At 39.7% G+C, this 17,288-nt stretch overlaps 1 protein-coding gene and 1 pseudogene across 1 annotated transcript; one reads left to right on the forward strand and one right to left on the reverse strand.

Moving 5' to 3' along the window:
- Positions 1 to 1,719: 1,719 nt before the first annotated feature.
- Positions 1,720 to 2,124, forward strand: LOC109438757 (histone H2B type W-T pseudogene; annotated as a pseudogene).
- Positions 2,125 to 6,760: 4,636 nt separating this feature from the next.
- Positions 6,761 to 9,776, reverse strand: TMSB15C (thymosin beta 15C). The gene is made up of 3 exons (XM_019718801.2): positions 9,657 to 9,776; positions 8,160 to 8,276; positions 6,761 to 7,200 (listed from the first exon to the last, which is right to left on the reverse strand). The coding sequence occupies exons 2-3, from the start codon at positions 8,257 to 8,259 to the stop codon at positions 7,163 to 7,165; spliced, it is 138 nt and encodes a 45-aa protein (XP_019574360.1). The 5' UTR covers positions 8,260 to 8,276; positions 9,657 to 9,776; the 3' UTR covers positions 6,761 to 7,162.
- Between the last annotated feature and the right edge of the window lie 7,512 nt (positions 9,777 to 17,288).

Below are 17,288 nucleotides of genomic sequence, written 5' to 3' on the forward strand. Positions count from 1 at the left end.
CTTTTCTAATATTAGTTGACCATATATAAGTGGGTTATGTTATTAATATCTCCGGGCACACTATCATTTTCATTGTTCCAGTGTCTATGTGTACATTTATACCAGTACCATCCTGTTTTGATTTTGTTGTTTTTTGGTATAGTTTGAGATCAGAAAGTGCTGTGCTTCTTGCTTTGCTCTACTTTCTCAGGATTGTTTTGGCTGTTTGGTGTTTTTTGTGTCTCTGTACAAATGTTAGGATTTTTTTTTTTAATTTTCTGTGAAAAGTTGCATTGGATTTTGACAGGAATTGCATTGAGCCTCTTTATGACTTTGTGTAATGTGGACATTTTAACAATATTGATTCTTCGACTCTGGGAAGGATATTGTTCCGTTTGATTGTGTCCCCTTTAGTTTCTTTCTTCAAAGTCTTACAATTTTCATTGTACAGGTCTTTCACCTCCTTGGTTAGATTTATTCCTCAGTATTTTATTGCTTTCAATGCTACTGTAAATAGGATTGTTTCTCTTTATTTCTTTTTCAGATGTTTTCTTGTTACTGTATAGAAATGCAACTGTTTTCTGTATGTTGCTTTTATATCCTGCAGCTTTACTGAATTCATTGATTAGTTCTAGCAGTTTTGGGGTGAGGTCTTTAGGATGTTCTGAATATAAGACCATATCATCTGCAAGCAGGAATAAGTATACTTCTTCCTTTCCTGTTTGGATGCCTTTTATTTCTTTGTCTTGCCTGATTGCTCTGGCTAGGATTTCCAGTACTATGTTGAATATAAGTGGTGAAAGTGGGCATTCTTTTCTTGTTCCTGATCTTAGAGGAAAAGATTTCAACCTTTCACCAATGAGCTTCTTGATAAGGCATATACTACAAATTTTAAAGTATTTCCCATTTATGTCTTACTTTTCTCCCCAAGGTAGTTTCTTAGACAATTAGGATAATCTTTTCTTTTTCCTCCAACGACTCATATTGATCCACCAGTTCAACTATGTGTCATGAATTTTGGGATTCGAATCATGTTAAGAAAGCAATTTTAAATTTGGTAAACATTGAAGTATTTTTAATATCGTTATAAGTTTTCCCATTTCTGTTTGGAGACTATGGGTTTGTTCTTCCATATTTTTGTGACTCACTGAGCTCAATTTTGATCAAACCTGGAGGGAACAGTTAGCCAATCAGGTCCCTTAATTTTCACAAATGCTGCTGGCCATGTCAGGTAGTTCCTGCCTGACCCAGGGTGGCTTAGCCCAGGACAACAGTAGATTCTGGGTTAGAGGAAAAGGGCTCAAGTGGCGAGAGTCATTCTGATAGCAGTCAGGAATTGGGTTATGAAGGTCAGGCTCTCTCCAGGAGCCTAAACGGAAGTGGAAATGTCTACAATTCAGGTGCTTTTGGTGAAGTCTTTTCAAAGTTCTCCTGCTGGAGCATCAGTCAGCTCACATTATCAGATGACTTTTTGCCCTATATAGCATCTTTCTAACGTTTTTCTGATGGCAGTCACAGGAAGTTAAGAGGTGGATGGATCCTCGCTCTGATTGGTGCACGTGATGCCAAGCAGAAGCCTATCCGATCACGTGTCACATAGCGTGACTTTGTGACAGCCTCCTGCATGGCATTTTACCCAATCAGCTCTGGAGACTGCCCGTGACGTCAGGGAATGCAGCCCATATAAACCGGTCGCTGTCGCCAGTTTTCCTCACAAGCTGTGGAGAAGCCGCCTGCGACATGGCTGAGCCTGTCTCTGAAGCTACTTCCGAGGAATTCCTGGGCAAGAAGTCCACGGAAGTGCCGGGGCTGGAGAACCCAAAGCAGAAGCAGCCCAGGCGCCGCCGCCGCCGCCGCCGCCGCTGTGCCGACAGTTTCGCCACCTACTTCCCCAGGGTTCTGAAGTGCGTTCACCAGGGCCTGAGCCTGTCACAGGAGACCGTGAGCGTCATGGATTCGTTCGTGAAGGACATCTTCGAGCGAATCGCTGACGAGGCCTCGCGCCTGGTCCGCAACACCCGGCGCACCACCCTCACCTCAGATGAGATCCAGACGGCCGTGCGCCTGCTCCTGCCTGGGGAGCTTGGCAAGCACGCCCTGTTCGAGGCCACCAAGGCCATGATCCTGCACATTAGCTGCAAATGAGCTGCCTGAGCAACACCGGAACATCGCAACCCAAAGGCTCTTTTAAGAGCCACCTCCTTTCTCACAGAAAGACCTGTAGCACTAAAAGTGGGATCTACTCTTGTGTTTGATCCCGTGGCTTTCTGCCGACATTGAAAGCACTTTTACCGTGGACAAAACATTATCGGTCTACCTTAATAAATATAGAGAGTGTAATTTATTCCAGGGAAAAGTGTAGATTTTTTCCCTTCACCATGTTGCCATTCGTGGCTCTCCTAAATGGTCATTCCTGACCTAGGTCCGTAGGTCTGCCTTTTCGAGGATATTTGGCTTACAATGACATTTAACTTTTTCACTCTCATTCCCTCAGGAGTGCATGGTGGAATTTTCCAGAAGTTCATTATATCTGATATGGCAACAGATAAAGTTCAGAAGCAGATATAAGAATCCATCTGTCTTCTGGTAGGCCACATATTAAGGAGATTTTCAAATATCTGGAAAAAAATGCCATTCTCCTCTGTACTCTTTCAGATGAAATATTTTTCATACGAATTTGGAGTTGACATTAACATGATGTGATTGTTCTGTATTATGATTTTAGAATAAATTTTAAGTTTATTGAATCTCTTCTAACACGTCATACAGTGATATTTGCTGATACTATTGACATAATAGCTCTTTGGGCCTTTATTTTTAAAAGTGTAAAGTTTCCCAAGACAAAACTGTTGTAGATACTTACTCATTTACATTATCGACAATAATGAATGCAGTTTGCTTCATGGAAAATCATGAATTTTTCTTAACCTTGTTGTATTTCATCCCTTTTCTAAATGACCAATTCTGTTTGTTACTTTTCTACACCTACATTTCCAGCAATCTATAAGGTCAAAATTATTTTTCTATTAATTTTATTTACCATCTTATTCACATCGTTCCACGACTGTGTTACGAAAAATTTCAGAAATACTTTATGTGTGATATGCAGTAATGTTCAGAAGCGGATATATCCATCAATGTATGCCTACAATACTTTTCCATCATACCACACATTAGGCCTGCATTTAAATATATAAATGAGGAATGATACACAATACAGAAATCAATTTTTTAAATTCCTCAAACAAATAACTTTTTCAATTCCCTGCTTTGTGAAATTTTTATTTGAGTACAACCCTGTTGTATTGTCATACCCAGTGTGTGGCACCGAGCAGCGTCTCAACAAGTGTGTGTGCATGGCACTACATTTCAGATTGAGGACGGCTCTCGTTCCTTGACACTCTTTCCATTGAATGATCCTGTCTGTTTTCCCCTGCTCTTAACCCTGGGCAGACATGTTATTTCTTTGACCATTGGAACATGGTAGAAGTGTTGTTACACCGATTACAGATCTAATTTTTAGGACCGGTGGATTCTGCCTTGCTTGTTGAGACCTCTGAGCTGCCTTGTAGGAAGTCTCCCTATCCTGCTGGAGACACCACATGGATAGGCTTTGAGACTCTGTGGAGTTGATGATAACATGATGCAATGTGTTTTCAAATAGATTCATTAAAAATTTCTGTTCTACTATTTTCTACCACTTGAGCTCTTTTCCTCTAACCTAGAATCTAATGTTGTCCTGGGCTAAGCCACCCTGGCTCAAGCAGGAACTATCTGACATGGCCCAGCAGCATTTGTGCAAATTAAGGAACATAATTTGCTAATTGTTCCCTCCTGATTTGATCAAAATGCTCAGTGAGCCAGAGATACATGAAATGGCAAAAGCACAGTCTCCAAACAGAAATGGGCAAACCTATAAAGATATTAAAGCTGCTTAAAAATCAGTTTGAGTTCCTTGAGAGAACCTGAACTTCAAAACCCAACTCCTTGCTGTCGTAAGAATGAAGTTATGGTCCTTTACTCTCTGGCAGTGGAACTCTGGTCTGGGGAGCCTGGTGTGGTGCTGGGACGCCTTGTTTCTTCTGGGGGGACCTCCACAGATGATATATCCCTCTCGATTTTTAACAGTCACACATGGTTGTGGGACCATCCCATTCTGTGTCTCTGCCCCTCCTACCAGTCTCCAGGTGGCTTCTTCTGTGTGTCCTTAGTTGTAGGTCTTTGGTTCAGGTAAACTTCAGGCAATTCTAAACCATGGTTGTTCTGTAGTTTAGTTGTATTTTGATGTGGCCACTAGAGGAGGTAAGCACAGCATTTACCTACTCTGCCATCTTTATCAGAAATCTCTTTTGTTGTTGTTTTTAGTGTCCTGAAAATATGCATCACTGGATGATGGGAGTGTCCACTGAGAGCAGCCTAAGCCTCACCTTTTATTGGCTCAACCAATGATAGACCTGCAGACCCTGAGCCACAGCCATTGGCTCAAGGTGGAAACAGGTGACACGAGGTGAACCAATATGTGCCTTCATGGTTGGAGACTGAGGAGGAAATTGGTGTGGTATTTTTTTGTTTTGTTTTGTTTTGTTTAGGACACTAAATCTCAACCCCTGTTAATACTGGGCTTATTGTGGGGGAGAGGCAATCTTTTTGTAGTTAAACAGGCAAGTCTATATAGTGACTAGAAGAGTAGCCCCATATTATATTTTTATGTAATGTTGAGTAAAACTACTCTAGGTGAGCAATTGTTTTTCCTACCTCTTATCTGTATAACATACTTAGTTAGCAGTTACATGTCTTTCACCTGCCACCATGTAACCCTCATCTGCTCCAGCTCAGTTCAACACTTACACTGCTCAGGATGGAATCACTATGTTTATTAAAAGAATGTTTAGCAGATGCAACTGAACAATGGGAGTTATTATCCAACCACAGTTCACCTGACAACGTTCATTATTTTCGTCAGGCCCTTTGAAATGAGCCTAATCTTGTGCAGGATTAGTGTGTAAATGCAGAGGTTGCTGACTCTGTTATGGATGTACAGTATCTTTCTCAAATTTGCAAATGGCAATACTGAAAGGAGAGCAAATGTGTTAGATGATGGCATCAGGATGCAAAGAGATCTGATCATGAGCAAACTTGAGCACATCAGCAAACAGGATGGTTCCCCATGCATATAACTTGGATCCAAAGGATCTGGGAAGTGTCATCAGAAGAGGCAGGTACCCAACAGTTGACTTCAAATACTGGATCAGAGATTAACTAGGCTGTGTGGATCCCCAGCACACAGTCTTAGAACTATTGGATTGAAGGTACAGGAGGACAGGTTTGGGCACAGTGGAACCATCCTGTCACAGCAAGGGGCTGAGTGACTCTATTGGATAATTGTTCAGGCAAGAAGTAAGGTATTGGTGACTAACCTGGTGACTTCCAAATCTCAAATCTTCAGGCTACACTAAGCCCTGTGATTGTGTCACCTCATTGACATTTGATCAGTTGCCCCACCTGCTGTTTTGCTTATGGAAGTTTATGCTATTGCAGAGAAAATAGCTTCCACTTCCTGTAAACCTAGAAATTACTTAAGGATGTCAGCCCTTAGAAATGGGTAGTAAGATAATAGTTGAGATTGCAAATAGATAGTGGACAGCATAACCCTTTCTGTAGGAAAATATATGAATACTAATAGACCAGTCTGGATGGTTATACATTCAAATGCTAACATGTCTAATTGGTGGGATTATGTAGGTGACTGTTTCTTATAAATTTCAAGTGATAAAAGTGTTGTTTAGGGCAGGGATCTGGACTTACCTATTCACATGTATTCCTTATTGTATTAGTCTGCTCATGTTGCCATAATAAAATACCACAGACTGGGTGTCTTAAACCATAGTAACTTATTTTCTCATGGTTCTGGAGGATAGAAGTCCCAGGCTAAGGACCAGCAGGGTCAGTTTCTGGTGAGAACTCTTTTCCTGACTTGCAGATCACCACCTTCTTGTTGTGCCATCACATGGCTGGTGGTAGTGGGGAGAAATCTCTGGTGCCTCTTCTTCTTCCTCTAAGGACAGTCCTATCAGATTAGGGCCACACCCTTATGACCTCAATTAACCTTAATTACCTCCTAAATACCGTCCCCAGATCCCATCACACTGTGGGGTCAGAGTTTTAGCATATTAATGTTTTCTTGGGGGGGTATAATTCAGTCCATAGCATTTATGGTCACCACGAACACAAAAAATACTTTGTTCATTATACAATGAATTCTGTTCAGGACAAGAACTAGACCAGAGAGGTTCAGTGCTGTGGGTCTAAATTAGCTGGTATTAGATATCTGAGTTTATGCTCAATAGAAAAAGTCACATGCTTAGCAGTGTGTAAGCAACTGCCTCCTGCCCCTCTTCCCTATCCAACCTGTCTTGGGTGTCCCCTCCCATTAAGCTGAAAATCACTTTCTAGAAACCAAGAGAGTTTAGCTAAAATTCTAGCCCTTACTCACCTTAGGTCACTTCAGACCTGTGGTTTCATTTCTTCATTTTTGAGATAAGAGGGCTAGTCCACATGACCTCTTCTCCCAAAGGTTCTCAAATTCTGATTCCTACTCTACAGAAAATCACTTAGCCTTCCCAAGTCAGTACCCACTTGATCTAGAAAGAAAAGTGCCGTTTCCATGTGACAAATCTGCTAACGTAGCTTTCTTGTGCCCCCCCCCTTTTTTTTTTTTTGGCTGAAAAGAGTACCCTTGTGTACTTCCTTAGAAGACTACCAAGAATGAACCACTGGAGCCTTAACATAGTGATTATATTTATTATGTTATTGCTACATTAGAAATGAAAATAAATTGTGAAAAGCTGCAAAAGCATGCAACTTCATGAAGATTATGGAGCAATGGAGGCATCCATTGTAGAAGGGTAAAAGTGGCTTATCCTATAAGAGGTGCAAGGACTACACACACAAAAGTCATCAATGGTGAGATTATTGACAGCATCTGCCAGTTGGAATTTATGCACAATGGAAAGTTTAAAAATGTATGTAAAGGAACACTGGCTACCCCTTAGCCAGGGAGTATGGGTGAGAAGACATCAGAAGATGCCTGAAATCTCTACAACACAAAGGTTTACAAAAAACAAGCCCCAAACCAAGAGACTCAGGCAATGTTGACATTTGCTGCTGGGAGAAGATCCTCATTTTACGATGTTTGAACACACTCTTTTTCCTGCTGGATAGCTGGGGAAAAAACATAAACACACACACACACACAAAATCATTAAGAGGGCACTTTCCTAAGAGTAAGTTCAGTTTCTTCCAAAAGAGCTCTTTGCCAAGTCACTGAAGGCTGCCATACCTGCTTTTAATTTAGAATGTCAAGGCACTAACCACAAATCCTCAGTCGTGTGTGTGCACGCATGCACACATGCATTAATACCTGAACGTTCATCAGACTCTACATGAACTGTGGGTTTTTTTTTTCCCATTTGAGAGGTAGATTTATACTGTCATTTTCCCAATTGTTATTCTGAGAATGAGGAGCAAGTCAAGTATTTTCTTCAGGTTTATCTATCACTATACAATGAACAATTATGAAGTTATGCCCTTTCAGACAATGTTTACTAACTTTGGAAATTTCATACAATGCTGACATGACAAAACCTGCCCCTTGGCTTGGAGTTTCTTCAGCACAGTGTAAGTCTAGAGGGAAAAACCAATCCCTTGATCCCTGGGAGACTTGAGTATACCCAAGATCTAAATTGATCCTCCCACCTCTTCTCGTGGTCAGCTAGAGAAGGCCAAAACCACAGTTTGCTAGGCTTTTTACAGATGAGATCACAGACCCATATCGCTAGATGCAGAAAAATGCCCAATAACTAAAAGTTTGACAAAACTAAGATGCTTTCAATCCTAAGTCCAATATTCCAAGATCGGTTTAAATGTGGTTTTTAGTAATTTTCCAACAAAAATTACTAAAGTTTTTTAATTCTCCCATTACTACTAGGGCCTATTTTGTGAGAACCACTTACTTATATAAGCCAAGTAAAAATGCAACTATTTAATATTTTTAAATGTTGCATTAAATACATTGGTACTCTATTGCTCAGTTTATGGCAAAATTTACTAGAAGCATTTATTTACTAAGTGTATCAATTTTCACCATTGTTTGTCTCAACTAGAAAGCCCATATGACTTACTTTCCTTTGAGGGGAGAGTATTTTTTTCTTCTGTGTTAGTTTTCTTCAGTTTTGACCTGTCAAATTTCTCCACTTCGGACAAGTCTGGCTTATCACTCATCTTGACTAAAAGAAAGACTGGGGGAAAAAAAACACCATAACAAACCTTATCTGGTAGAACTATTATCACACTAAGGAGTTAACAGCCAAAATTAAAATTCTCACATTGAATATCAATGTGTATTTTACCTGTTGATTTTCAACAGGAAAACAGCAACAGATCTTAGAAAAATCATGTTTTTATTAGATTACTTTTTATTCCACATCATTACCCCATCTCTGATAGGCAGTAAATGCAATTGGATTAGGATGCACTAGAAACCAAGATGCTCTAGAAATCCCCAGCCAATATGTCTGACTCTTAAAATCACAGCAAAGGTAAAATGGAGGTGATAGAAGCACAAGAGCAGTTAGAGATAGAAGAGAAAAATAAGGACTGGCTTTAACCAGTTAATGAATTTGTCACAGGAGATGGCACTGTTTGAGCATCTTCACTTTGTATTTAGTTACTTGGGGAAGGTGGGGCATTTTTCTTGGAGGGTAGGAAGCAGCACACAAAAAATGGTAGATTAAGTTGGACTAATTTCCATCTATTTCATCTGCCCAAAGAAAGTAGATTAAGGGGCTACAGTAAGAGAGGAAGGTATTTAATCCAGTTATAACTAATTAAACGTCTCATAATAGCTCCTTGTGCACTGGTTTGTAAACACTGTAAGAAGACACAGCTAATTAGGATCAGACCAAGGACTTCAGCAGAATAGGAGAAAACCAAATAGAGTTGATTTTTATTTTATTTCAGTGCATTTTCTCCACAGAGGGAGAGGCGAGGCATGAAGCTAGGAGATGAGGTGCCCTGTGACCACTCGGTTTGTCGCGAAGAGACAATAGGAGACCCTAGAGACCGGAGAGCAGAGCTCTCATGCGCGTGCCTGACCCCAACCTGGAGGTTTTAATGCACATCTAGTGCCCAGGGTAAAATGGCAAGGCCCCAAGCAGCCAGAAGTTCCAAATATACCTCCTTTCCCTCGAGGTCACCCTAAGACCTTCCTATGATCAGTGAATCAGACGCCAATCTCCAAAGGTGAGAAACAGGGACTTCAAATAAATAACAGGGCTTGGCACAAAGGCCAGTTTGTTGGCAGCACTTTGCTTACATTTTAAAATAACTATCATCCAAATCGGAGGCCCAGCCTCACCTATCGGCCACGGGAGGGGAGAGAGCAAAGGGCCATCCCCCAAGGGCCCATTCCCGAAGGTCCCCAAGCTCCCCGTCCTCACAGCCTGGGACCTGCAGCCACAGCGGACAAGTCATCGCGCGCAGAAGACAAAGGCGCGGACTCGCCAGGAGGCGCAGATCCGAAACGCCAGTCCCAACCCGGCCTCTCCAGTCCCTGCCCTGCGTCCGCCGCGCCCTTCAGCCTCCAGCCCTCTGGCTCCAGGGGAGCCGCCCGTCCTCACCTGAAGGCTTGAAGACCGGTGAAAGGCAGCCGGCTGACCCGAGGCCGCTCCGCACACTGGCCGAGCTTAGCCTTCCCGCCGCGGAACCCTGCAGTTATAAGCCTTGAGGCAGGCCCCGCCCATGACCCTGCCCCAGACCTCTCCGGTTGGTCGAGGGAACCCAGGCCCGCCTCCTCGCCCCTCCCTCCGCTCTAGCCTTGCAGGCCTGTGTCCACTGTCTTGCCTCTACTCAGGACCTTAACCCTGCATCAGCGTTTTGATGACGCCATACCGGACCCGCGTCCCCAGACCCAGTCCAAGCCCTCTCTGATTTGCCCAGGGCAGGCCTCCCTCAAATCTCCTGCTATTTTCGTCAGGAGGTTCCATTTCCCTTCTTCCCAAGTATATTCATTCCTCCACTATAATAGAGGCCTCTGCAATAAGCAGCCACTTCTTGCCCAGTTATCTTTGAATGTCTGAACTCCGAGATTCAAGCTGAAGGAGCCCTAGTCAGGCTCTCTTGGCTTTTTATAGACACAGGAGCCTAAATATGGGGTGACGACCAAACAATGGTTTGGAAGCGATGCTGTGTTATCTGTTCTAATCTTTGGCCAGGTCATGGAGGAGGGGTGCTCATGGAGACGGTGGCAGTTCAGGTTCCTTCATTCCCACAGCTGGACATATCTGTGACAGTGCTGCTCTCTTATGTAAAAGTCACATTTTCAGTTTTCTCACCCACTGGACATGGTGGTAGCCAGTTTAAGGTAATCAGGCGAGAATCTACTGAATCTATTCATCTTTATATCCCGATCCCTCGCACTTTGCTTGGCCCGTAGGAGACACTGGATAATTACGTACCTGTTTGTAGATTGAAATAATAAATCCATGATAGAGCAGATGTCTCGGATAGCAGCACCACCCAGTGTCTATGTTGGGGGAGAAAAGTGAGGATCCAGTAGTTACTTGAAAGGACTAAATCTTCAACGTCATTTTCTGGATACTCACCCAGAACCTTAGAGCATTAAGGTAAAATGGAGTAGCGCTATGTCTTTAGTTTCACCCCATATTTTTCATATGGCTCATGTGTGGTGGTAGACTTCTACATAGATCACCAATCACTCTGTACAAGGATTGCTCAAGCCCCCCCCCCCAATCTCTCTCCATTATCTTTTCTATGTTCTTGTAGCACATTGCGTTAATTTGAGAATTTTGTCTGTTGGAGAAACTCTTAAGAGAAAGGCAGACTCATTCAAAAAATAATATTCATCGAGTACCTACAATGTCCCAGGTATTAAATATAATAAACACCAGTGTTTCCACCACTCAGATTTGAATATTGTTAACATTTGGTTATATTTACTTTTTCTTCTTTTAGGAATAAAAACATTACAGAAAAATCAGGACATCCTTGCCTCGGGCCGCAAGGCCATTCAGCTTCCCACTTCCCAGCAGTAGTCCTATCCTGAATGTAAAGTGTAGTTTCTAGCCCATTTTTCTATCACTACAAATTTATGTGATCTCTGCTTCCAGGAGCAATATGTAGCATTGTGTGAACCAGTGCCATGAGTGTAAGACTGAATTTCCACATCGCTAGGGGTTGACAGGAAGCCCCAATTCCCTCCCCCTCCGTAGCCCCAGCTTCAAAATCCTGCAGCCCCTACCTGCCCTGAATCCCTCAGAACACATCCAATGATGATGTTTATCCCCATTTGTACCAGTCACCACAAGAATCCCAAGATCCCCAGACCTCCCTCAACTACCACATTCTAACCTCAATAAGGCTGTGACCACATCCCCTCTTTAGTTCACTTCTCGAACCCCTCCCCTACTCCTAAAATACAATGTCCCCTCGATAATTCTCCATATCCTCAACCTCTTCTCTGAATGTGCCCTTCATTGTGTCCCCCTAACAGAAACCAGGCTCTTCCCTGAGGATTCTGTGTCCCCTGAAGCCCACTCAAGAGAAGATGATTTCTCTCTTACCACCATTGTACCACAGAGCCTGATGTTTGGGTAAATGTCATCCTTGCTTCTCATTGCTCCCTTTAGACCATTCCTTTCCCATCTCCCTGAAAACTTCCAGCTTTTGATAGCTTGGCACCAACTGATCCTCACTGTTGTCGTCTACCAACCTTCAGTTTTGTCCCCCATACTTCTCAAAGATTTTACCTCCTGGAATGTATTCATTCTCAATGGTAGTAGTACTGTCTTAATTCCTGGTAAGCTAAAAAATGATCATTCTCACACACTATCTTAATCAGTTCCTTGAACATTTCTCCTCTATGACATTGCCCTTGATCCCACCTCAACTACTCACTTGTATGGCTATACCCTAGGCCTTGTCACAGCAATTATAGCAGCCCTTCCATAATCTCAAATTCAAACATCCCTCTCTATGGCAATCACCTTCCCTTTTTCCAGATAACTTCCTTTTGTACAAAGACTCCATGATTCTTCAACCTCACCAGAATCTCCAGTCCATTGGCTCTACCAGATTTTCACCATCTCTTGCTCCCTTATTGACTTCTTTCCCCTCCTTCCCTATCTCAAATGTCATGCTTAACCTTTATAATCACTCCTTTACATATACACTCCACTCTCCTGCCCCTCTCTCACTTTGTATTGCTTCCCTGGAAAAATCATAATTTTGGCTAAGTTCAAATACACATCAAGGAGCCTAAATCCATACAACTAAACCTGGCTGGAGGAAAATACACACCACATGGCTAATATCAGTTTAAATTAATGACCGTGAACCTTATGTGGGCCCTTAATGCTGCCAGTCAATCACTCTATAGCTCTCCTGTCCCTTAATTTTTTGACTTAATTTTTTTTTCAATTGCAGTTGACATGCAATATTATTTTATATTAGTTTCATGTATACAGCATGATGGTTAGACATTTATATAATTTACAAAGTGACCCCCCTGATCAGTCTACTGCCCACCTGGCACAATACTTAGTTATTACAACATTATTGACCATATTCTCTATGCTGTACTCTAAATCCCCATGACTATTTTGTAACTATGAATTTCTACTTACAAATCCCTTCATCTTTTTCACCCAGTTCCCCAACCCCCCTACCCTCTGGCAACCATCAGTTTGTTCTCTGTATCTGAGTCTGTTTCTGTTTGTTCATTTATTTTGTTCTTTAGATTCCACATATAAGTGAGATCATATGGTATTTATCTTTCTCACTCTTACTTATTTTACTTAGCATAATACCCTCTAGATCCACCCACGTTGTCTGAAATGGGAAGATTTCATTCTTTTTTATGGCTGAGTAATATTCCCTTGTGTGTGTGTGTCTGTGTGTATATATATATACACATATACATATATATACACATACATACATATATACATACATATATATGTGTATATATATCACATACATATATATATGTGAGATATATATATATATATATATATATATATATATATATATATATATCACCTCTTCTTTATCCAATCTATTGACAGACACTTGGATTGCTTCCATGTCTTGGCTATTGTAAATAGTGCTGCAATGAACATAGGGGTGCATATATCTTTTCAAATTAGTGTGTTGGATTTCTTCAGATAAATACTCAGGAGTGGAATTATTGGGTCATGAGGTAGTTCTATTTTTAATTTTTTGAGGAACCTCCATAATGTTTTCCATAGTGGCTGTACAAACTTGCAATCCCACCAACAGTGCACGAGGGTTCCCTTTTCTCTGCATCCTCACGAACACTTGTTGTTTGTTGATTTATCATGATAGTCATTCTGACAGTTGTGAGGTGATATCTCATTGTGGTTTTAATTTGTATTTCCCTGATGATTAGTGATGTTGAACATCTTTTTGTATGTTTATTGGCCATCTATATATCCTCTTTGGAGAAATGTCTATTCAGGTCCTCTGCCCATTTGTTAATTGGATTGTTTGGGTTTTTTTGGTGTTGAGTTGTATGAGTTTTTAATGGATTTTGGATATTAACCCTTTACCAAGTGTATCATTGGTGAATATCTTCTCCCATTCAGTAGGATGTCTTTTCATTTGGTTGATGGTTTCCTTTGCTGTACAGAAAATTTTTAGTTTGATGTAGTCCCATTTGTCTATTTTTTCTTTTATTTCCCTTGCCTGAAAAGATATATCAGAAAAAATGTTACTAGGATCAACGTCAGAGTTTTACTGCCTATATTTTCTTCTAGGAGTTTTGTGGTTTCGGGAATTTAATCCATTTTGAGTTATTCTTATATGTGGCATTAAAAGGTGGCCCAGTTTCATTGTTTTGCATGTATCTGTTCAGTTTTCCCAACACTATTTATTAAATAGATTGTCTTTACCGTATTGTATATTTCTGCCTCCTTTGTCATAGATTAATTGACCACATAGGTGTGAGTTTATGTTTGGGCTCTATTCTGTTCCACTCATTTATGTGTTTGTTTTGATACCAGTACCATGCTGTTTTGATTACTATAGACTTGAAGTATAGTTTGATATCAAGTACTGTGATAAATTCAACTTTGTTGTTCTTTCTCAAATTTGCTTTGGCTATTCAGAGTCTTTTGTGATTGCATATAAGTTTTAGGATTATTTGTTCTAGTTCTGTGAAAATGCCTTTGGTATTTTGATAGAGATTGCATTGAATCTATAGAGTGCTTTGGGTACTATGGACATTTTAGCAATGTTAATTCTTCCTATCTATGAGTACAGTATATGCTACTATTTATTTGTATGTTCTTTAATTTCTTTCTTCAATAGCTTATAATTTTCCAAGTACAGATCTTTTACCTCCTTCTTTAAATATATTCCTAGGCAATTTTTTGATGCAATTGTAAATGAAATTGTTTTCTTAATTTCTCTTTCTGATAGTTCATTATTGGTGTATAACAATCAATTTCTGCTATTATTAAATATTTATTAATATTTAATAAAATACTAATTTTGTATCCTGCTACTTGACTGAATTCATTTATCGGTTCTAATAGTTTTTTGGTGGAATCTTTGAAGTTTTCTATACATAGTATCATGTCATCTGCAAATAATGAGTTTTACTTCTTTCATTCCAATTTTAATGCCTTTTGTTTCTTTTTCTTGTATTATTGCTATGTCTGGGACTTCCTATACTATGTTGAATAAAAGTGATGAAAGGAAGTGGACATCCTTGTCCTGTTCATGATCTTAAGGAAAAGACTTTTAGCTTTTCACCATTGAGTAAGGTGTTAGGTGTGAGTTTGTCAAATATGGCTTTTCTTATGTTGAGGTGTGTTCCCTCTATTCCCACTTTGCAGAGATTTTCTCTCATAAATGGATGCTGGATTTTGTCAAATGCTTTTTCTGCATTTGTTGAATGATCACATGATTTTTATCCTTCATTTTGTTTATGTGGTGTATCACATTGATTGATTTGCAGATATTGAACCAACCTTGCATCCTAGGAATAAATTCCACTTGATCATAGTGTATGATCTTTATAATGTATTGCTGAATTCAGTTTGCAAATATTTTGTTGAGAATTTTTGTGTCTATGATGCCGGCCTACAATTTTCTTTTTGTGTAATGTCTTTGGTTTTAGAATAAGGGTAATGGTGGCCTCATAATATGAGCTTGGGAGTCTTCCTTTCTGTTTAAATTTTTGGAATTGTTTTAGAAGGATAGATGTTAATTCTTCATTGAATGCTGGGTAAAATTCACCTGTGAAACCATCTAGTCCAGGACTTTTGTTTGTTGGGAATTTTTTTATTTTTAATTTGATTTTGTTAGTAGTAATTAGTCTTTTCTGATTTTGTTTATTCTTGATTCAGTCTTGGAAGATTGTATGTTTCTAGAAATGTATCCATTTCTTCCAGATTGTCAGGTTTCTTGGCATATAATCATTAACAGTTTTTTCTTATAATCCTTTGTATTTCTGTGGTGTCAGTCATCACTTCTTTTTCATTTCTGGTTTTATTTATTTGGGTCCTCTCTACTTGTTTCTTAATGAGTCTGGTTAATGGTTTATCAGTTTTGTTTATCTTTTATAAAAAATAAAAAAAAACCCAGCTCTTGGTTTCACTGATCTTTAGTATTGTTTTTAGACTTTATTTTGTTTATTTCTGCTCTGCTCTTTATTATTTCCTTCCTTCTATTCAATTTGGGCTTTGGTTGTTGGTCTTTTTTCTTGTTCCTTTAGCTATAAGATTAGATCGTTTATTTGAAAAAAAAATGTTTTTTTGAGTTAGGCTTGCGTTGCTATGAATTTCCCTTAGGACTGCTTTCACGGTGTGCCATAGATTTGGGGTCATTGTGTTTCCATTTTCATTTGTCTCAAGGTATTTTCTGATTTTTCCCTTGATTTCCTTGTTGACTCATTCATTGTTTAGTAGTATGTTATTTAGACTCCGTGTGTTTCTGTGTTTTTCAGTTTTTTTCTTGTAATTGATTTCTAGTTTCATACCATTGTTGTCGGAGTAGATGCTTGATATGATTTCAATCTTAAATTTATTAAAACTTGTTTTGTGGCCTAACACGTGGTCTATCTTGGAAAATGGTCCATGTGTGCTTGAAAAGAATGTATATTCATTCTGCTGCTTTTGGGTGAAATGCTCTAAAAATATCTATTAAATCCAACTGGTCTAATGTGCTCTTTAAGGCCACTATTTCCTTGTTGATTTTCCATCTAGAAGATCTATCCATTGATGTTAATGGGGTGTTAAAGTCCCCTACTATGACTGTATTATTGTCTATGTCTCCCTTTATGTTTGTTAATATTTGTGGGGCTAATTGGGTGGTGCTCTTATGTTGGATGCATTAATGTGTATGAGCATTATATCCTCTTGTTGGATTGACCCATTTATCATTATGAAATGTCCTTTTTCTCTAATTATAGCCTTTTTTGGAAGTCTATTTTGTCTGATATAACTACTGCTTTCTTCTTTTTCATTTCCATTTGCATGAAATATCCTTTCCATCCCTTTGCTTTCAGTCTGTGTGTGTCTTTCCCTCTGAAGTGGGTATCTTGTAGACAGCATATGTCTTATCCATTCTTATCCATTCAGCTACCCCATGTCTTTTGATTGGAGCATTTAATCCATTTACATTTAAAGTAATTCCTCATTGACTTGTAGTTATTGCCATTTTATTATTCATATTTATGTTCTTTTTTACCCTTCTTCTCAAATAAGTCCCTTTAACATTTTTTGTAACACTGGTTTGGTGGTGAACTTCTCTTTTGCTTTTTCTTATCTGAGAAGCTCTCTATCTCTCCTTAAAATTTAAATAATGGCCTCACAGTGTAGAGTAGTCTTTGTTGTAGTTCCTTGCTTTTCATCACTTTGAATATTTTGTGCCAATGCCTCTGGTCTGAAAAGTTTCTGTTCTAAGAGTAGCTGACAGTCTCATGGGAGCTCACTTGTAGGTAATAACTGCATTTCTATTTCTGCTTTTAAGATTCTCTCTTTGTCTTTAACCTTTGGCATTTTAATTATGATGTGTCTCGGTGTGGGCCTGTTTGGGTTCATCTTGTTTGGAACTCTCTGCACTTCCTGGACTTGTATGTCTATTTCCTTTGGCAGGTTAGAAAAGTGTTCAGTCATTATTTCTTCTAATAGGTTCTCAATCCCTTGCTTTCTCTCTTCCCCATCTGGTACCTTTACAATGTGAATGTTCTTATGCTTGATGTTGTC

Source organism: Rhinolophus sinicus, chromosome 18 (assembly GCF_057876585.1).
Source record: "Rhinolophus sinicus isolate RSI-liver-muscle chromosome 18, RSI-T2T, whole genome shotgun sequence".
NCBI lineage: Eukaryota > Metazoa > Chordata > Mammalia > Chiroptera > Rhinolophidae > Rhinolophus > Rhinolophus sinicus.